Source organism: Diprion similis, chromosome 10 (genome assembly GCF_021155765.1).
Source record: "Diprion similis isolate iyDipSimi1 chromosome 10, iyDipSimi1.1, whole genome shotgun sequence".
In the NCBI taxonomy this organism is placed as follows: domain Eukaryota; kingdom Metazoa; phylum Arthropoda; class Insecta; order Hymenoptera; family Diprionidae; genus Diprion; species Diprion similis.
The window spans coordinates 22,243,196-22,265,824 of record NC_060114.1 but is presented as its reverse complement, the minus strand read 5'-3'; the positions used below and the strand labels follow the sequence as shown (position 1 = coordinate 22,265,824).

Below are 22,629 nucleotides of genomic sequence, written 5' to 3'. Positions count from 1 at the left end.
GTTCTGCCCTGTGGTTCTGCCTGTCTTCTAGGGAGTTTTTATGGCAAGTAGCCAGGCAGTTGTTTCAGAACACTGACTTCAGAGATGAGTAGTCTCTGGTGAAAGACATGTTTTGGAGTCTAACTGTTCAGATTGCATATAAAATCACGCTCTTATGCCCTTTTTTATTATAAAAGTTGTCTAGGCTCGGATTTTAACCGACACAAGTGACGCACTTACATTTTGCAATTCACACGACGTAAAATTTTGTCGATTTCGATCGATTCTATACTTTTATCCGAATTTATTCCTCAGAGCTCAAAGATTGCTGACAGCATTGGAAGCTCATATCGGAAACGCACCCTCAATTGACATTGGCGAGGTGGTAAGTGTAGGGCACTGCCGTTACCCCAGTCTCGTCGTCCTCTTTTCCTTGCTTGAAAAGAATAATACCGATGGCTGGTTGTCTGGCAATTTTCACTCCATGTTGCACCGCAAGAGCACTCGATTGTGATCTAAGGACCGAGTCGGTAAGTTGAGGACACTGTACTTAATTTCGATCCTTCCGTGCCGTAAACGTGAAACTATAATTTCCCCTATTACGGAGCCGCACTCATTATCAGTGAAAAATACGTAATTTGAACGACTAACAGAATTCGATTTTGGGAAAAGGGAATTTCGTTTCTCTCGTGTGGGTAAGAACTTTGGCAAGAATTAAGACGGTTAAATGTACGTACAGTACAACTGCAATGGTTGAGATTTTTATATGAATATTTAACAGATTTCCAAAGAGCTAATATAAAATTGAAATACGAAGTTTAACAAGTTGTCCAGCAACTGGGCAATTTAGGATTCTAGGTTCAAGACCAATCCTCAATTTTTACGACGTGAAAGGCCGTGCAGAAGAAAGAAAGAGCTAACTAATCGTAAGTTTCTTTTCACCACATCTGCGCGGAAAGTACAACTTTCTGCCCCTCGCATAACGCGAAGTTGTACTTTCCGATGCAGGGGGTGGTGAAAAATAGTATACGTAACACGGGAGTGAAAAAGACGTCCCAAACTGCGTTCTTGCCACACTAATCTTCGGCTCGGATCGCTCGGGTGTTAATCTTGCACGCAGTTTGGAATAGCTTACTTTCCCTACCATGGTGCGTAATGTACTATTACAATGAACTTCACGTGACATATTTGAATGTAAGATATCTAGATTTAAAACCGATTAGGAGTAGAAAATGATATCTATCCTACTTTTAATGCAGCAGATTGGTAAATGAAAATTTAATGTGTAAAAACTTGATCTTCGAAGTTCTAATTCGACAAGTGTGCAGTTATGACATCTGCAATTATTCTTTAGGGGGTGCCCTCGCCCCCATTCTATGTATACACAATTCTGAACAAAAACACTGCAATATATTTTCCTTTTGACGCAGAAATAAAGAAATGTATACCGAAATGCATACTGTTTTCTTCGGTACTTTTGAAAATATGGACACTAAAAGGAGAGCGTGTATGCATTATTTGAAATTACATTCTAAAATCTTGATATAGATACTAAATTTGTTCGGCCAAACACGTATCTATTTTTTCGTTCGTCAAATCCACTTAAAAACATTTAGATAAACTAAAAATGGCGATATATTTCGAGAATATTGGGTTTGATGCAAAATGACTTATATGCTAAACTCATTTTGTTAGAGACAATTCTATTACACTGCTGGACATTTTGCCGAAATAAAGCTTCGATTTTTTTTACGACCACAGTGCTAAAAAATCGTCTACAATGGTGGGGAGGAGCGAGAAGACATGAAAATTGAATATTTTCAAAATCGAATTTGACCGAATTTATGACGCACAGTTGAAAGTTGAAAATGATTTGAGGAAAAAAAATGCATTTCCCGGTGCAGCAACGTAACCCCAACTTATCCCAATTGATGAAGTTCTCCGACAGTTCCCGGTTTACCCAGTCTGTCATTGCCCTGATTAATCAAAGTTTTACTAATGAATAGTTTTACCCAGATCGGTACGCGTGTAATTCAGATTTCGTTTCAAAGCCGGGGGGGTTCTTCACTTTTATAAAATTTCTGGAGATTGTTTCGATTTTTCTCTGTGGAATATACATTCCTGAAATTTCCCGAACTTCTAAATTATTGGGCACCCTGTGAAATGAAACTACTAATTAGAAGTTTTAATATTATTGAATTGATGTACATACATATGTACGTATGTATTAGCATGTGTATACACGTATTATAAGTAGTCAATTATTTACAATATTGAAATCATTTAGTTGATATCGCAATTATTCTCAGATTGCGTTGAATCAATACGCAAGTATGCGAGGCACGAACTGATACTTGGTTTGAGTCTAACGAACTCGGGTACAGAGGATGTTATAGGGAGCCTACATAAATATTTGCTCGATAAATGATTTACATGAACCCGGCATATCATCATTCTGGCTAAATTATTGCAGTATGATGATAATTCTAGGCCCTACCAATGCATACATAAAATTTCTATAAAGTTAGAATGATTAACTTGGAAGGTTTGGCTATCGGTGATAGAGCGCAATGAACAAACAATGACAATAGTCGAGATAATCGAATTATAACATTGTCCATGACGATGAAGATTATGATGATTATGATGACAATGATAATAACAACAACAGTAATGATGTTAATAGTAATAATAACAATAATTAATAATATTAATGACAATTTAAAAAAATACCACAATTAACGTAGTGATAGATGATAAAGTGATCTACTTCAAGTGCGTGTGTTTGTGTGTAGAGAGTAAAAAATATGTCAAATCTAGTCTGTTCCATTCCGTTTGAAAATTATCCTAATTACAGTTTATAGACACGACTGCATTCAATGTACTTACTGGACACCAAGGAGAGTACTACTAACAAAATATACCGGAACTGTAATATTTTAGCAGATAAACTCTCATGAGATATATAAGGTAAACTTGAATTGCGAGTAAAGCTATACACGCACAACTCTTATACTTGTTTCTTTGGTATCCAGGATACATATTCAGGTTACAGCAGCATTCCAAGACAGTGAAGAGGATGACTGGAGGCGGAGGGTGGGAGAGTGGAAGAGGAAACTGATTCCTCTCCTGTATGTTAACGCATTTCCCAATTTACCAGACATCAGTTTATCGTGGATGGTGGCGCTGCGTAACGAGGTCTTAGATCTGAATCACCGTCGCACATGTACCGCCCTGGAAATCGTTAGCTCATGTTATTTGAAAGTTTCTTTTCTTAAATTTTCTTTATAGCTCGAAGAAAACATCAGGTGACTCACCGGAGACGAATCTCCGCTTCACTAAACTGAGCCTATACCCAACACCGACGAGTTCAAACTCAACCCCGGACAGGGTAGTGCCTTCGCAATTGAATTGCGTGAATATTGTTCCTTGTGATCCTGGCCCTTGATCCAGCTCAATCCTTGCTTTAAGAGATCCGACACCACCACCTTCGCTATGCTGCGAGAGTTCAGTGAATTTCCACAATATTCGATTAGAATCAGGAAGCCACTGAGCGAGTGGCTTACTGTGCAGGCTCTTGAAACCTCCGTCAATCAGCGAAGCTATGTGAACATTCAGAAGCGGGCTTGGTAATGCCATTGCACGACTGTTGTACTTGTAATCAATCTATGGATGGGATGAAACTGATTATGAATAGATCACGGTCTTTGAGATTATCAGTAGAGTGTATCGGTAGCTACATACTTTCAAGTCGGTATGCGTTGTTTCGCATTTCCAATATGCGACGAGTTGAAAGGGGCACGATCCTGCACCCTCCTTGTTCTTTATTTGGTACTTGAGTATATCCACATTAAAGTAGGAAGCTGAAGGATTTTGTTCCGCCTGCCGTCGAAGTAGGGTGGTTAAGGCACTCATATTGAAGTCGAATACTGTACTGTCAGCCGTTGCTTGCGTAGCATCCCTTCAACGAATATACAGATTCATGAGTGATATTGTAGTTCGATAAAGGATTCTTTCGTAGTGTCAAAACTTACAAGCTGATCAGCTGACTGTTTGGCAGTAACTTTTCGAGTCTGTTGCTATTTTTAACACGAAAAACTAGCTTAGCAGGATTTGGATTATTGGCCAGGACGGCAACGATGCCAGCTGGAAAGGATAGCATCATATCTCCGCTGAGCTTCACCTGACATCGAGTTTCATCTGTGCCCCGAAAGTAAGAGTGAACTATTTCATGGAACGCGACAGCTAAAGGTATTGTATCAGCCAGACCGATTGTTAGGGGCGAGGGTCCCCTCGATGATCCGACCGCCACACCGGACGTTCGAAACTCCAGACTGGCCACACTGTCGGCTCGAGATAATGTTGCCGGCGAAACTCGACCACGAGACGTCGCCGCACTCATCCCGTCACCTCGTCTCGAAGGTGGCCTTGGAATCGCTATGGAGGCACTAGGTGACTGCTTCGGCGGTAGAGCCACACTGATTTCCCCTACCTCGGAAAATAGATCGCTATCTGAAATATCGAAAGATCTCTTAGCGAAGAGTGCTGATAACATTTTGCATCGTTAATTTCTCATCTGCACGCGTGACCCACCCACTGCACAAATTCTCCCGACTTTTCCATATTCTACCTTCCTCTGTCCTCAAAAATCAAGATCTGAGTTTACCTTGGAATCGTGGGTTGGGGTGAGCTGTGGCTGGGGCATGCGTATGTGGCGAGGGTTGAGAAATCGTGGGCGGAGAGGATAGAGGTGGCGGGCTTTGAAGTGGTGCGTAAGGGTGACCGCTTGTCGGCGTTGAGGCACTGGACGGTGTACTGCTGGGATTGAAGAGGTTCAAGCCGAGGAGGTCAGAACTGGGCTTTCCTCCGAGCTGCTGAGAGACAGACTGTGACCTCTTCATGTGGTGATCTGTATCGGCGTTGGACCCTCTACGACCCTGGTTGAGTGTCATATTTTCATTGGAATTGCGAGGTTGAACGGTATAAGCGTATAATGTCAATAATCCCTAAGCGAAGGGTACTCCAGCTTACCGCGATTGTGCCTACAGGAGACAAAGAGAGGTTTTCCACTGTTGCTCGGAGCTCGTCGACACTAGCACTCATCGGAGCACTGCCGTTGCTCAAAGGTTTGATTTCGACACGAATTTTACGCTCTCTTTCATCTTCGGAGTCACTGTCCGAGCTTGAGTAAAACCCTCTTTCGTTTTCCCAAGGGTCAACTTTCGGTTTTATACAGAATCCATCTTCGTCGACCTCAGGCGTCGGTGTTCCAGATTTACGACCGTCGTCTTTCTCCTCCCTTAAATAGTCATGCAACGTGAAAATTTGCACCTTTGATCTTCGAGTAGATAAATTGTTTTCGGCAGCCCCAGTGCAATCATTTCATACTTTCGACTGTTTGCATAATGAAAAATGCGGGAAACCGCACAAGTCGTTTCCTCAGATTGTGGCAGTAAAAAACCTACACAAATCCAAGGTACGGTATGGCTTGCAAAAGACCAGATGTCATCAGCCCAGATAACTTTAATTACATTCAGGACAACATAGCGTGCACTAGGTCTGCCGAGCATGCATATACTGACGGGTCGGACTTCTCTTCTTTGTTGCTGCTAGTCTCCACTGTGTCTTTTTTCTTCTTCGCCTTTTTCTCTTTTCGTTTTTCTCTCCTACTTCGCAGGAACCCTGTAGACGGTCAAGGTTGGTCACTGTGACTGTGGTAAAATTTCATACAAATAGAAAAGGTGAACGTTTGTGAATACGATTGTATCGGGAATAACGGTAAGCGAAAAGATCAGCAACCAACGTGTATGTCCAATTTCTCAACAATTTACATACATCTGTCCCAATCGTGATCACTAACGCTTCCTTTCCGGATTTCCCACTGTGCCGAGTATATCAAGTTTGTCTCAAATGATTGACAATTCTTCATTTTCTCGCCACAGTCGCGGTGTGGTTCATGTATCGAATAGACCATGTAAATGTTTATTGCCATTAGGCATATGCGGATTACCAAATAAAATATTGAACCTGGGTGAATGTCAACTCAATCAGTCGGTAATACTGAAAACGTACATTAGCTGGACTCAACTGTGGTTTTGGTGGATAGTGCACGAGAGCCAAGCTCGTGTGCGACTTGGCCATCAGGCACGTACCGACGTTACCACTGTGCGGCACCTTCCTCTTAACAAGGCGTGCTATTATGTAGCTGAACTGTGCCGAGTTGCACAGCGATAAATACAGATATACCATGTAGTTCATATCCTTTTAGCACTGCGAAATTCGCTCAGTCCAGCAACCAATCACAAGCATCATGGGATTTCGCGGCAGTATCAAGCTTCATCAAAACCTAAGTGTCGTAACATCGGGCATATACAGCGAATATTTCCGGTTGAAAGCAGGTCCACCTCCAGAGGTGGATGGATGCTGAATGATTCGAGGCCACCAGTGTCGTCCGTTGCCATCTATTCGACTGGCATAGCAGGTGACGTGGGAGGCCTTCAATCGGTCAGAATCCACTTCGGGAGGTAAGCTTCAGATGTGCTTGCATATATGTATTCGAGCAAAGTCAAATACCTGGGGATTTGGAAAAATTTGAAAACCCGCACATGCCTAACCGGTATACTTTAATTAGATTACAATGGTAGCTAAGGGCTAAGGTAAAGAGAGATTTACTTTCCAAGTGTAAAAATTGTAGCACAAAGTGAAATCGGAGCAAGTGCCCATAGTAGAGTAGGTAATAAATGTTCAGACAATGAGAGGTTCAAGTTAATGCTGTGTTTAGCGCCATGTGCATCACGACAACTATACTAAGCCTGCGTGTACATAATAGCATGCAAATAGATTTTGCGTTTAGAAGGTGTACGTGCATTTTCATGAGTCCTACAAGCCACACGGTGGATTCGACAAGACACCCTAAAGGATGGCGTAGAAGCCACTTCACGTCGGGTCAGCCTTGTTTGCCTACCGTTAGCATAAATTGGTGGTTGAATATTGATACTTGATATGAAATGACTTGACTCAAAAATTCATACTATACAGAAACGCAAGATGGAGAAATAATAGTAGCATAAAGTTAGCTCTCTGTAACACAGTGAACAATTGTAGACATAAGAGCCAACTACTCGTTGAACCCGAAACGCAAAACAAATACAATCACATGAATCGTTTGCCTCAACTTGACAAGGCGAGTAAGGACTTTTGTAATAGTTAGTTATATGATTTTATTACTAAAATGTCGGGAGTTATGTAAATAAGGCGAGGATGATATGGTTTTTCTTTGATTTCATACGTAAGTAATGTTTTTCTTCCACCTCAAACGAATTTTTAGAATAGTGTAATGTATATCTTGTACTGTCTAAGAAACCTCCGCCACCGCTGCATTGAATACCCAGCAAGTTCAACCACTATAAAAATTGTTTTTCTAACAACTTCTAGTGTTGATAAATTTCCAGATAAATAATAATAATAATAATAATAATAATAATAATAATAAATTGAGCCCCGGCAATTGTAAAGTATTTTACGATGAGAAATTTATGGTAATAACGACTCGTAAACTGACGTGAAAACGTAATACTAATGGTAGAAATGATAAGTTGGAAATTAGATGTTTGAATGGTAAACGCGGATCTGATACGCGTGTCTGGACTACAACTTCTCGTCACTTGGAAAATAAATAGTTGAAATCAGAATGAGCGCCATGCATTAATTACTTTATGAGGAACGGCTCACCTGAAGCCACGGCAACGTCGCCCCACCCCATCTCCTTGACGCTATCCAAGTCCAATTCCCAATTCTATACAATATTTACTGTCTTAATCGCTACTGCACAGATAAAATCTAGAAACTTCTTGTGTATTTATATATACGGACATATACCCATCAATTTCCGTGCGCTGCATATTTTTGTTCTTGCGTCATCGGTATATCACATTGCAACCGAAATACTTTGATAAAGTGATATCGTCTTTGTGCAGCAACACCCAAACGATTGTTAGAAAAACAATTGGCACGTGCTACCTGAAGAAAAGCACGAAAAAGTTAGCAACTCAAGTCTGTAGCTAGAGAATGGATCAACTTTCCTGTCATGTTTTTCTTCTCAATTTACGCTACTTTTTGATGGTTAATTATGTATTTTTTAGTGTCAAATTTATGTGGATTTGTTACGTATAACTACAATTTGTAAGTATTGTCCTTTAGTTGGACAATTTTGTACATGCCGCTTCTTATTTGTTTCAGGTAATATGTACAGAATAGCAAAAAGAAACATATAAATATCACCGCAACCAGGAGAAGATTTAAAAGCACTCGTGATTTGCTTTTTACTGATGTAGGTATTAGCTTCCTCGTCTAAAAATTTGAAAGCAGTGCATAGCTATAAACTGAGAAATTATTTAACACGCGAGTAATTCCATGTAAATACGCAAAACATCTTTCAAATCCTTCAACTTTTCAACAATCCTGTGGAAAATCGAGTGCAAGTTTCAAAAGAGACAATATCTCAGAGTTTTTCAAGAATTTCGTAATGCAGACGATATCGTTTTTCATACTCTAAAAACCTTGACGGAAAAGGAAGAGAGAAGAATCCATTTTGCAAGAAAACCCAAATGTCAAGTATACCGATGGGTTGTAAACTTCAGGTTTATCCTGTGAATAGGTTCGGAGACGTAAGATTTGAAGCTCACTATGAACGATTTTTCTTTTCCTTTTTTTCAAATCTTTGCCTTGTACCACTTTGAATGTAACGACACTAAATTTTTTTGTAAAAGGCATGCGATAAAATTTATTTTGAAGGATGTAAAGAATTTGTGACTTGACAAAAAAACAGTTTCTTAGATAGTTTCATAAAACTGTGATTTGATCTGGAATTACTCCAAGAGTTACTTTCATGTTTAAACATAGGCAAGTTTGTTAAGAGACAACAATAATAGTTTATTGTGAAAATGAAGGTATTAATTGTGCGTGTCGATAGTAAGAGGAACTTGGAGTTTTGATAGAACTCTAGATGAAATTGAATAAAAATTTTCCCTTCATTTAAAATATTATTTTGGCTGCTTGAATTAATGGATTGTGTCATAAAGATGAGTAAACAGAGCCCTAACAGCGTCGAGTGAATATGCTATATTTCTCAGAGTCATCGGTTTGTAAAGCACAGCTGTAACCGCTGCTAAATGAAAGACACATCGAATGAAATATTGTGGATACAATGTATTAACGTTGCGAGAGTAAATAATTGTATCAAATGTATGAAAAGTTTGGATATTTCAGAAGTCGCACAAAATTTTCTAAAATTTACAGAGAATTCGTATTCGATATGTCCGGGTTGTTTCCAGTAGCGATCCGCTCCGTAAGTATTCACTCTCAATCAAAATAAAAGACCACGTTTCTTACAAAAACAGAAATATCACTTGATGTAAAATCACCCATTCATCTTGGCAGCGTTGGAATTTCCGCAATTACCAATTCTTATATTAATAAGAAAATATCACAACTTCGATAACGATTGCTACGTAATCTCATGTAAAACTGGTTTCGTTGTGTATCGATAACTAAATTGTGTAAAATATGTAGGAAAAATTGGCATATATTTTACAATTTTTGCTGTTCGCTTGTTATCAGAAAAGTAAACTATTCTCGATAAGCAGTAGCACTGGCGAATGTGAGCTAGACTCAGAACTACTCCAAATTCCTCTAACGGATGGGTTTGTTCTATTCTCCAGATAAATAGCTTAACCAGTAATCAAAGTTCGATCAAGCATTGACCTGCAATCATTTTGCTTAAACAACAGTCTCAAATAGAGAAATAACAGAATTGAGCGGGTTATGAACTAAGTTTATAGTTTAAAATAAATTTGACAAAATTGAATTTCATCTTTTGAACTTTGTTAATTAGAGGGCAAAGAATGAGTAAGGGAAGAGTAAAGTCTGGTGACAATGTGCACACCATAAATGAGAGTTAGGTAACAACACAATGTTAAGCAGTTACATTTGGATCCTCTTAGAGGGTTCCTGGAGATGCTGGAAGGTGATACTGTGGAAGGTGGATTGTTCCGCTGGAAATTGGCCAGGGCTGTACCGACAGACCCTGCGTTCTTCTGTCGTTCTGAAACAATACTTGTCGCTTTCAACGCTACTTCAATGAGCTCAAGGTGTTAGCCTCAAACTGGAGCTGTTTCTTATTGAAAATATATCCGTCGCTGGATTGCAATTAATGAATTAAAATATGGTCAGCACCAGCTTCCGTCACCGGTTAAAGGATGTTGGAAAAGCGTCACAATGTAACGGCAATGGCAATCGCATATAAGCTTAACGTGCAGGGCACGAGATTGCAAAAAAAATGTTACGTCTAGCGATGGTCAACGCATTCGTGATTATGTGTGCTTCGACTAGATTCCTAGCGTGATGAGTATTGTAATTAAGAATCGAAGTGAGCTATTATACCCTATGTACTCGGTACTCACGCTACTGAGGAAGGATCAAACCTGCTTCAAAAATGATTCAAACATTCACCGATTGCACAGTTGCTTCTCACGAAGTGAGAAGCATATATTGATCCCTACTTTGCTGCTCGATATTGAGGCAGGCTTGACATGGAAAAAAAAAAAGTTTATATAAAACATGAAAGTGTAATACCGGCTTGAATCGATGTAAAGAACCTACCCTGGGAGTTGGACATGAAAAGATTAAGGAGCGAAGTGGTACGACGCGATGCCTTGGTCGGTGGCTGTGGTTGTTGTTCTTGTTCCTGATGCAGCTGCCGTTCTATCTCGTGTTCCTTATTTTTCATATTTTCCTTATTTTTTTCAGGACTTACGCGATCCTTTCCGCCCACCAAATTACCTTGCCCCTTAGCTCCCCAACTTTTTGTTGAATTTAGTTTTTTACCAGCAACCCCTGTTTCACCATTAGCAGCCTTGGAGACATCCGCACTACCTTCCTGCTGGGCTGGTTGTGTCATAGTCGTCGCACTCAAGCTCAGCATTACCTCTTCGTACTCGATGACACCTAGACGGACGGTAAACAAATAGTAATCTGAATTAGTGGCATATCGATATGTGTGAACAAAACTTAGGTCAGAATCAACGTAGTTGCGTCAAATAAAGGTAATTCACATTTTCTACACTATTTACAATCCTTACATGTTTATACTATATTTTTCGAGAAAAATAAGCAATTTCTCACCTGGCTTTTCAAACCCCGTATATTTGCTTTGAACAAATTGTTCCAACAGTTTGTCCACAGTCATATCCAGACACTGTCTTTTGAAGTCTATATGAACTTGACCAACTTGCTCATGATTACTCTGCAGAACATCGGCGTAAGTGTTCAAAAATTCCTTCATGTGCTTTAAATGAGTTTCCTCGATGTCTTGAAATCGCTAAAAATAAAACTTAATTTGTCAGTGATACAGATTAGGAAGAGAGATTTCAGTTATTTGTTACTAGGTATCAATTGTTTCTAGACATATGTAACGGTGCGAATACCTTGCAGGCCTGAGTCATTTTGGACTCAAAATCGTTGCGGATTGCATTATACTTTTCCACCAGTGCTTTGTAATCGTCTTGAGATTTCTTGAATTTTGCATCAGCTTTTTCCAGCTCTCGTTGACTGGCATTGTCTTTTTTCAATTTCTCCAATTCTAAACCTTTCTGGACGCACATATCCTTGGCTTTTTGTAACGTAACTGTTGTATTTTGGATACTTTGTACGACATCTAAAGTGCTAGATTCTTCTTCCTTCACCTAAGCATTAAATTTGATTGTTGATCAATTTAAATCACTTGAGCGAAAAACAATTTGGATATGTAATTTTTCAAGTATCAGAATTGTATTCATTTGCAGGAGAACCTTGGCCTGAAAATTTGATAAATCGACCAACGGTAGTCTGGGGGCTGAACAGTGGGCGGCAATTGATAAGCTTCTACTGCTGAGATAAAAAAATGTGAACTGAACTGAGCAGATACAAAACGAAGGGCATCTGCTTTGTTGCCAGATAATTTTTACTCAGGAAGTGACTCGACTGTTGAGGAAAGGCAAAAACCATATCCGAGCCACACTAATTGCCATGGACTTTTCCTTTCTGTGTGGCTATTTGGAATTATGAACGACCGAATCTCAACAGTGCAGCTACATAAGTATGACGATGTAAGTCGTGACACAGAGCAGTTAAACGAATTTAACGATGTTAATTCATTAAAGTATAGTTTATTTCAAATCTAAATATTTGGTACCAATAAATAATCAATAAACCAGTTTAACTCCGAATTTGCGATAATAATGCAAGTCTCACCACTTTGTGCTTTTTATGAAGCTCATCTGCATATTTGGAAACATCTTTAATCAGTTCCCCAACTTTCTGTGCCATCTGTAAATGGAGGCCAGCTAATTTTTCAGCAGCACCTCGCAGTGCCGCCCAGACAGGGGCAAAAGTTCCATGACTACCGCCAGTACCGCTCGCTTGCTTGGCAACTTTGCTTAGAAGCTTGTAATTACTTTCTTCAATTGCTGATCTCTCGCGCAGAAAGTCTGCCAGTTCTTTACTGGCGATTGCCCCATGCTTCATATTATGGTACAGTACATCAAACCCATTATTCTTTTCACCCTATGGATTCAGAGAAATTTCATTATTCTAACGACACATGTCTGATTTAATTGACACACCTCTCGCGTGTGATTTGGAGGATTAACGAGTATATACATTCCTATAGCACATATACAATGTGATGAACAGAGAGGCAACAATATTTTTGATAGAAAATTGTGGTCTACATGAAAGGTGGACGTTCCAACAAGTTATTCTATCCTGGTTGCAGAGACAATAGGAACTATTTGATGAATTTTCATTATGTACGTCAATTGTCAAGCATTTCTGAGCAATAGGTGCATGGTGCAGTTAGTCACCATGAACTCCGAACAATAAAGAATACAAAACCTGCGAATAATTTGGATCAACTGGCTTATTGACCCTCGTCAAATGGTTGATATACTATTATTATCATATAGTTTTATTTCAGTACATATATTATATTATTATTGTATATTATCTCATTATCTTATACAATTAAGAATCCCTAAGGTACATTTTATGTGGGGCTTCCATATTGTAGCTAAAATCAGAGCAATACCTGCACTAATTTTTATCATGATAAATGATGTAGGAAGGGCGAATATTAGGAAAGATGACAGGTTTCCAATATTATTGCAAAAAAAATTCTTGTGCCCAACCTTGCCTGACATCGATTGCTCAACCACCATTGTATGAAACAGCCTAGAGAAGCAAAAGTAGAAGACAAAAGGCCGAGACCTTTATAGTTTGATGTAAGCTAAATAGGCAATTACAGAAATAACGTTGGTAATAAAGGGCTGGCGTCTCATTGTACGTACACCCATATACATGGCAACATTGCGTACACATGAAAGCTGCGACAAGAGTTGGATTACTCCTAGGTTGTTTTGTCAATTCGGAATGACTTTGAGTAGCCTCGGTTAGTAACTCTCAGGCAAAAGTATGGCACTGCCATAGGTTAATTCAGAATGGCATTTTATTTCAGTCAAGAGTCACTGCCTGAGACTACTCCCAGTCACTCCGAATTACCAAATCAAGTGAACCTTAAGTTGTAGGAGGAGGAAAGAGCAAGAGGAAGAGAGCGAAGAAGAAGAGTGAAAGGGAAAGATAGATAGAGTGAGTATTCGAGCCACGCGTAGTATATCGCGTAACTCGTAAGCCCGGCGTAAATCGCTAATGATCCGTCATGGGGACACATTGGGGACTACGTCTTCGTCTGTCTGTATACTTCCGGTATTTATACCGTTCGTAACGTCAAGAATCCATACGACGATGTTGTGATTCGTAAACGTATGATAGTAGACCGTATAGTTGATAATGTATATAAACGGATGGGAAGGGCCGAGCGGCAGGCGAGGGAATTCAAGACAAACGACAGGAAAGTGATTGACATAAATCTGAGCTCGTCGAAAGTAGTGTGAATTGGACGAGAAAATGGAAACAAAGAACAATGCATCTTCCCAGTGACGCTGTAGGTGTCCACACATAACCTGATGGGCGGAGTTGAGCTGGAAAAATCTCGTTTACGTTTGCAAAAGCACAACCACTTACCCAGAAATAATCAGCAAAGTCCACGGTCATGGTGAGTGGATGTCAGGCCGTCATGTTATGCACTCTGAACCTCCCGTCGCCCACTTTCGCACCACGCTATGCTGCACTTCTTGCCACGCCTCTTGCCGTCAACTGATGAACACTAAATGTAATCCAATTTGTGTTACGCTCACGATATGAATACAGTTAACCACCCCCAACCACCGACGATTCGCAGAACCTGCGTCACGACAGTTGACACTACACAACTACCCGCCTCTGTCTGACCCACGGTTCCGGCTTCAACTTTATACAACTTTCCGCTCCGCAGGAGCACAGGCGCATAGCACAGACGGCACTGGACGGCACTACGGCAGCGATGGCAAGCACCGCCGTCTTGTGTCGTAGAGATAATTTTTATCTTATTTTTATATACAACAGGAAGTAGGAGATAGAGGAGATGACAGCGCTGGAACGTGCGCTTGCTATTCGACGGCATAGAGAGGCAGCGAGCCGAGAGAAATAGCGTCGTGCTGTAGTTTTGGCTTTGGGCATGGTGTAAGGAAACGAGGTGTGCTCTAAACGGTGATGCGCAGTAGCAAAGTCACGTGATAGCTCCACCCCACCACTCCTCACATAACGTCACGACCGTCACGACAACTATATGGTAATGGTGAATGACGTCATGTGGGGGCACGTTCTCAATGGCCGATGTGGCAGTGATGCGCAAGAAGCCGCCTGTTTCCTTACACCGTGGTTTTGGGTATGTTCCTCTTTTCACTGCCAATACTGACAGCACTGCAAACGCATTCCCGTATACAGTCACAGCATGCTGCGAAACTCTTACGATATCATCAAATCTGCCCGCTTGATGACACCGTATGAATGTATGTACAGCAATGTTCATTAATGCCTTGGGCTTCTGTCTAACTCATTTTCGGTCCGAACCAAAATGCGAGCTTGATTCTATACAAATTATGTGACCAGGAAGGAAGAGGGGAGAAGACGTAACTCCGAACTCTTTCCGATGGCAAAGGTGGAACACATTCTGATCGGGAGTTTATAGTACCGATAGCACCGCTCGCAGCGCTGGTTTCGTCTGTTGCTTCGGAAATTTGAACGCGCTACATGGGCGCATAATTTTTAATTAAAGAATTGGGGCTTGAGAGTTTATTTCATATCGTCAGCCATCAGGCGCACTGCAACAGACGAAACCGGTGTTGTGAACGGCGCTATTGGAACGACAAACTTCCTATCAGAATGTGGCCCACTTTTGTAAGGCGAAGATATGACTCCTTCCCTCTTCCTTCCTGAATGTGACAAAGCTCACGTCATATGATGATTCGTATAGAATCGAACTCGCATTTCGTTTCAGATCGAAAACAAGGTAAGGAGAGATAGAGAGAGAGAGAGAAAGAGAGATCGATGGGTAAAAATTTCGAGATAAACAGAAATGTGAGTTTATTATGCAAAGCAAAGAGATGCAAAGCCTCCCCACTACCGCTCTCTGCCGTACCCCCTCCAACTCACTCATTAGAAGGACGAAAACTTACTCTCCTATATTGTTCTCTTTTCAATGTCGGCTTCAACATTTCTCACAGCGCGCGCAGGCTATCTGTCGTGAGTGATCTGCTGATCTAGTGACTTTTTGTGGCAGAAAAATCCCCATAAGGCTCGCTCTTTTTAAAGTGATGTCGACCTCCGTCAAATACGGTAAATTGTATTTTACAATTCTATCTTTTCTCAAGTAATGAAACCTCTTTAAACTTAGGGAAATGATGGCTTGATTGTGTATTTGTAGTTTGACTAACGATAAGAAAGGTTCGCAAAATTGACCAGCTACTCCAGCTGAATCAGGTATTTTTTTGTATTTTATCACGATCTCTCCGAACATTTCTTAGTCAATCCATAAGTGCAATGCTTGTACTAGAATCATGAGTTCTGTCATTTGCCAATGTTTGAATGGATTTCATAACTCAGAAAAAGTAGGCATTGTAAAATAAGATTTTTCTTATTTGACAAAGGTCTGACCGTTCCTCATAGGATATGGTTATTTAATGATAATATCACGGATACTCATAACTGGTTGTCTTTAGTAATCTTCAAAGCTTAGAGCATATATATACATCCAAAACCTCAAAGTTAGCACCAGAAAGAAGAAAGCCGCAAAGTTGCAGCCTGGAAGGCATTCTAAGAATATGAAGCAAAGCACAGTATTGTAAACAAATTAGTTTACACAGGCATAGCAAGTTTTCAGGTGAAGTAATGATATGTATCTATTCAAAAACATCATTTATTGCCAATATGCCAATAAAAATATTGTTCGAAGCCTCAAAGGGTACGTATAATAATCGCAGAACAACCATGAATAATGAGCCGTACCGCAATGTAGAACGTGTTAATTACAGAAATGATTTCAGAGGTGAGGAAATCGTTTCTTATACACTACATAACATAGCATTATATAATATGGACGATTGAAACTCGCCAATCGATAGCTTTCCGCTGTGTATACACATATACCATTCCGACGGTAAGCTTTTTTTTATATGTTGACCAGTTTCTACTTGAGTGTCTCTGGCCCGGTTTCGCGACCACGGTTTCATTTTCAACTCGACTTACTTGGTTAAAACGCGATCTGAACGAAGCTTAAAATGTTTTTCCAATCTTCGTTCCATATGATGAAGAACATTCCATTATTCCACGGTATAAGATCATTGCACTGTCAGAACTGAAGTCTCATTTGACTTGTAAAGACAGTGGTGCAGGTTAGATGATTGCATCGGATCTTGTCTAAGTTACATTATCAACTCACTGAATTAGAGTGAGATTGTACATACATTTATCCAGATATAGTTACCTAGTTGCGTAAAAGGGACAAATGAGATGTTAAATATACCATCATGAAGGTTAGCAAATCGTGTTTTACAGTGTTTTTATCTCTAGAGGAACGAAACTGTTTGAATCTTCGCGAGATAATAGTGTTTGCAATTGTGCTTATGAATAGGCCCAAGCAAGTTCGAAAAATGGATGAAAACACTAATAAAGATACTATGGATAGATTTCCACTTACTTTGAGGTTGTGGTATGCTATCAATTCTTAAATCCCATGCTTTCCGCGTTTTTACATCAATTTTCTGATTTTTTTCGAACTAACGTACGAGCACAGTTTCAAATACTATCATTGTCCAAAATTTAAAACGATCCCGTTACCCTAGAAAATAATTGAATACAATATTTCTACAAACGTATAAAATGTATCAAGCATTATAAATTAGTAGACGATGCAGAGAGCTAGGTTGTGTGAACTACAATTACGTCACTACAAAATAAGTTTCGTCACAGTCGCAGTTCACAAAACGGTTTGAGATCTGAGTCAATAATTGTGACATTCTATTGTGAATAAGTACTCCATTCAGAATGTCGTCTTTAGACCTATAAGGTCCCACTTGGCTAGTCTAAGCAGATGTTCGGTACGCTCCACGCAGCATCAAATAAATCAAAATAATTCAATGACCGCGAGAATATTTCGGTTGTACAATTTTATGAAATATTTCAAACGTACTGTATGCAACATTTTTGTACTATGTACGCAATTTTGTACAGATAAGATTTCTTTCGCAACGTATGAAAAATGTTGCATCTGATATTGGTAAAAATCCTGTATATTGATCCTATAATATTTATAGTCTAATAGAAACACTTTTACCATATTTGAATAATAATCTCGTGAGTTCTAAAAGTTGATGCAAACATGTATGATTTTACAACATTTCAAACCAATGCATTGCAGGCTAAAACAATATGGTTAAAGTCAAGTTCTGAAATTCTCAAGTGTATGGCACACCTTGGAAGTTTTGTTAGTTGCAAGTTTAGATTTACGTTTCACGTTGCTTTATTCGGTATACTTGAAATGTGCTTTTGAAGAACTTGGGGGACATTCACTCCTTTCATATTTCTGAGTTTCAAATGTGGACGAATCTTTACGGTTGCGTGTATAAATTTTACAAAACAGCAACGACGTACTCTCTCTGCAGCCTGCAGAGAATAATCTGCAGTATAAGTTATCTCGAGCTTCATTGATCTTGGAAATTTATATTTGCAATTATGCCATTGATCCATTAATGGTAATAATTCCTTACCTGCATGTAACTTGGCGTAGCATCCGTTTATAGGAAGCATAGCATAGCATACACATATAGTACATACGTTAGTCCGCGAATGGATGGAGGATCACCGTGCGACTTATGTAACCGTTTAAAGAAAGCGATAATTGCAAGCCAGCATGGGTGCGCCGTCGACCGACAATATTGAAAAAAATTAACAACTGGGGGAACAAAAGCAGTGGAAGATAGAAAGAAAAAATCCTTTTCGGAAACAAGTGGTAATATGCAGTGGATGACGTAACGGAGAGTTCGATTTCGATTTAAAAGCAAAAATTAAATATAAAATTCATAACCGCGAGCAGGAAAGAAGGCAAGGAAGATGGGGCGGGGTGGGATGCTGTTCAGAAATTGCAAGGAATCGAAATTATTTTATTTGCTAGTACGTATGTATGTACATCGAGAGACGTCGGGCACGCCTGCAGGGTACGCTAGGTAACCATCCGCCAAAGTGGCGCCAGGTATGTCATACATCTATATAGCAGGATCGTGTGCTGTGTTAGACATAGCGCACAGCGCGTTGCGGCAGTATCGACCGGCGGCCGGACGCCTGCGCCTAAGCGATCTCCACCCGCGCGACGCGGACGCCGTCGGCGCATTTTGCCGGAAAAAGACGGCAGTGTCTCCCTGGATACGTAGGACGTTGTGCTCGTGAATATTTCCTAGTCAAGGAGTAAGGGTTCTCCTATCACGTTATAGGTGTGACACAGCTAGATTGTTAGATAATTCGACTTGAAAATTATACCATTTTTCACTTGATTACTTTTACGATTCGTTGGAACACTTGTGCCATATAGTTTTAACTAGACATAATTTTTCTGCTACTCTCTTGTCCTACGAACGAAAGAAGTATGTAGTTAGTGATTGCGGGGAGAAAGTGGGAGGAAGCAAGAGAAAAAGAGAGCAAGTAAGAACGAGAGAGAGAGAGAGCGAGCGAGTGAGGGAGCGAAAGAGAGGGGGCGAGAGAGGGAGAGAGAGTGAGAGAGAGCGAGAGAGGAAGTCAATAGTTTCTTGTTTTACGTTCTTCTTTTTGCTATATGTATATATGTATATATATTTTTTTTTTTTTTTTTCTTGTAATAAGAAAATGAGGTAGAACGTTTAATTCAAGGACCTGGAGTCCAGCCGGGGTTAAATTCACGCCGTAGCGAAGGCGGTCGTCTTTTGACTGACAGACCGACCGACTGCCGTGTCAGCAGCTCGCTAGCGTCTGTCCGTCAGTCGCATCGTATCACACCGTTCTACTGCCTCACATACTCCGACCTCATGATTGGTTCATTTTGGAACTTGTGTCGTGCGTGTCCTTCAATGCCTATAGACAAGGTGAGAATAATATTATCCCTGTTTATCCTTGTATAATTTGATTATTTATTAGTATCATATCATGTTCAGATGAATATAAGATGCTTCCTACATGTTTGGAAATATGCATATCTTATTACGTCATTGCAATTTTACACTTCGAAATTTCAATTGTGTATCTATAATGATATATCGTGTAGCGAGTATATCTATACATATACGTATAATATGCTTGGGTGTCGTTGAATTCGCTCCGGATTCGTCATTGGTTTTGCGCAGACGAACAGATACTGAAAATGGAATTAATTACAGGTAGATATGATGACAAATTAACATACTAGTTGCGAAAACGTTTAAATCACACGTGAAAAACGAAACAGTCAGAGTTCATATTCATGGTTTTAATCGAGCTGACTTTACGGCGCGCTTTCAAATTCGTTTGACATTTACAATGGCGGCTGTGACCAACTTCAGGCGGAAATTTAGCACTGATTGTGTTTCCAGTGTATGCTGTTCTTAGAATATCCCGGTGTCGAATTCGAATGAACAACGAATTGCGTATTATTTCCCCTCGTTGCACGTCGTAGGCAACGTACACTATGATCATAAGCATGCAGGTGCGTGAGATTTAGTTTGAATAGAAAAGTTTACAGGCATATGGATGTACCGGTAAATAGGACATCTTTTGAACGATTAGCTCGTTTGTATCCTACCGATGTGCAACCCCTACCACTGCCTCGTTTTTGCAGTATGTGTCGTTTACAATCTATTTCACGCATTGACCTATACTTATAACTGTTTTTATACTTCCCCGTACATCAGTATAGAAATAATCCCAATCGATGATATGCTATTGGATATTCGCGATAGATGATCTAGACATTTGTGAGATTTTCCCGTTTTATCGTGCGAAGTCCTGTCAGGCGGTGTTTTTGTGGTTTAAATGTAGTTGAACTGACCTCGTAGAGACATCGAACGGGTTACTTTTCCTGAATTTTACGTTTAGGTGCTAGAATGTGAGCTGGCCGTGCGGTGGGAGATGGGCCTAACGGCCGCCACTGGGTATCAATATCTCTGTACTTATTACTTCTAATATACCTAATTACATAAATAGTTCGAATTCTTATCGAGACCTGTGTCCGCAATACTTGTGGTACCTATAATACCTTATATCCCTGGTACGCTTTGCTACGGCAGCAGCTTGTAGGGGAGTACGTTTTATTGTTAGTTAGGGTATAGCTCAGTGGTCACCACGCGACGTTTTTAACCGTGACTAAAAATACCACTGATATCTATCTACATATCTATATAATCAAACACTATAGTATCGGTAATGTTATAATAGTAATTGGGTTTAACAGGCATATGAGTAGAAAATTGAGAAGGAAGAAAAGAAAAGCAAATATAATCGGCTCCGCGGATTAAATCACGTTGTTCTATGGGCAACTGCAGTGTTTTACTTTAATTTTACGCCCGTTAATACTGTATTGTATATCAGGCTCGTTGTTCGATTTTAGGAATTTTCAGAAACTTCGTAAACTTATTGCCAATTTTCAACCATCTTTAGAATTTACATCTATGATGATATTTTACATGACGGGATTTGAACCAGATGCTCCCATCATTGTATTGCAGAGTCTTGAATCATTCCAGCAATGGTTATCCATACGCCAAGAGCTATCTAAATGAAAAAATTTTATTACTTTGGTATTTTATTGACATTGTGGTGCAACTAATTGTTATTGTTGCCACTAAATCTAGAATTTATGCACCTAGAGTCACTCCTGTACTTAATATGTTTTAGCTCCTTAATTCTGTTATCGTAATTCTTTTCTTTCACATTCTTAACGTTTCACCACCCCGTGACTAATCCAAATCATTCCTCGACCAACCAGAGAGCTAGACACATATAGTAAAATACGAGCTTGCAGAAAATTAAAGTTACAGGATCGACCGAGCCCCTGAAGTCCAAGTGTGTGTCCCGCAGTGCAGGACGCAAGAAACTGCAGTTCTGCGGGCTGCGGCACCATTGCGTCACAAACTCGTGGTCCCTAACGGCGATTCGACTATGCGCAATCTATAAATGATCCGAGGGCCTACAAATGTTATAAAATGCAAATGCTCACGTTCAAAACCTTGGGATGATTATAAAGCTATATTCTCATATAATAATAATCTGAAATTGCAATTCTATTGAATGAATCGGGCGAGCTCACATAGAAGTCTAGTAATAAAAGTCACATCAAAGGTATGCGCACTAAGTTACAATCGGATGATAGAAGTTGAGTTGGTGTTTTTGCATTCCCACTATCATTTAGACATTTAGTCATTTGTCGGCTCGTTGACCAACTCAATTCGTGGTGACAATCTGAAATAGTGAAACATACAAGGAGGAACGGTAGGGAAAAAATCATCACTTTGCAATTTTAGAATAATTTTGAAAGAGTTGAGTTTTAAAAATATGAGAACGTTTTTGTCTCATTACGGTTTATACAATTTTTTCAGACAATCCTGAAGTTGCGAAAAAACTATTTTTCTCAAACATTCATTGGTATGCTAACGTTAGTAACTTCAATCTCACGAAAATATTTGGTATAGATAGAGAGTCAATCGACACCAGTGTAACGTCGTTCTTCTGCCAGGTTGTATGTACTTATAGGTATATTGAAAAGTGTGAACAAAATACAATTGACAATGAGTACTACTGCTCAACATAAAAGTGAACGGCTGACGGGTCAATGTTCGTACGTTTCAGCAGCTCCATTCGGAGTATCGGAGCACGTACACATGGCACGAGTATACCGGACCCCACCAGGATCAGCACACGGTCGTACGGCGATCACCGCAGCCGGCTCCAGCGTCCAGTAAGTCATGCTTGACACTAATCAATCCTTCCGGTTTTTATATCATTTAATGAAAACGAGAGGAAAGCGAATCGTCGTCGGAGTCATGATTCGATGACTGCAGGTCGTATATATATTGTATGTCACGGTATATAATCGCGCGTCGGTGATAACAGTGACGCATTTACAATTAGTAAAGAATGGCGTTTTCGAATGAATAGGTACCATACTTGGATGTGCGAGGTTCG

General features: G+C 39.9%; 2 protein-coding genes across 15 annotated transcripts in view; one reads left to right on the top strand and one right to left on the bottom strand.

Moving 5' to 3' along the window:
- Positions 1-1,938: 1,938 nt before the first annotated feature.
- LOC124410837 (F-BAR domain only protein 2) lies at positions 1,939-14,349 on the bottom strand. 4 transcript variants are annotated; one of them, XM_046889503.1, is made up of 12 exons: positions 14,095-14,349; positions 12,268-12,579; positions 11,463-11,720; positions 11,161-11,356; positions 10,819-10,983; positions 5,562-5,661; positions 5,011-5,278; positions 4,646-4,916; positions 4,014-4,491; positions 3,724-3,940; positions 3,297-3,645; positions 1,939-3,213 (listed from the first exon to the last, which is right to left on the bottom strand). In XM_046889503.1, the coding sequence occupies exons 1-12, from the start codon at positions 14,122-14,124 to the stop codon at positions 3,143-3,145; spliced, it is 2,715 nt and encodes a 904-aa protein (XP_046745459.1). In that variant the 5' UTR covers positions 14,125-14,349; the 3' UTR covers positions 1,939-3,142. The 4 variants fall into 4 exon arrangements, with proteins under 4 accessions (XP_046745459.1, XP_046745460.1, XP_046745461.1 ...); XM_046889504.1 differs by having other exon boundaries at positions 5,571-5,661; XM_046889505.1 differs by having other exon boundaries at positions 10,864-10,983; positions 14,095-14,348.
- Positions 14,350-18,813: 4,464 nt separating this feature from the next.
- Positions 18,814-22,629, top strand: part of LOC124410834 — a 30,197-nt gene continuing 26,381 nt past the window's right edge. For 6 of the 11 annotated variants that reach the window (XM_046889496.1, XM_046889498.1, XM_046889500.1 and 3 more), the window contains exons 1-3: positions 18,814-18,909; positions 19,348-19,559; positions 22,294-22,402. In XM_046889496.1, coding sequence (XP_046745452.1) covers positions 19,503-19,559; positions 22,294-22,402 — 166 coding nt within the window. In that variant the 5' untranslated portion in view covers positions 18,814-18,909; positions 19,348-19,502. Of the gene's footprint in view, positions 18,936-19,332; positions 19,560-22,293; positions 22,403-22,629 lie in introns of those variants that run through there. The other 5 variants (XM_046889497.1, XM_046889495.1, XM_046889493.1 and 2 more) reach the window with 4 other exon arrangements.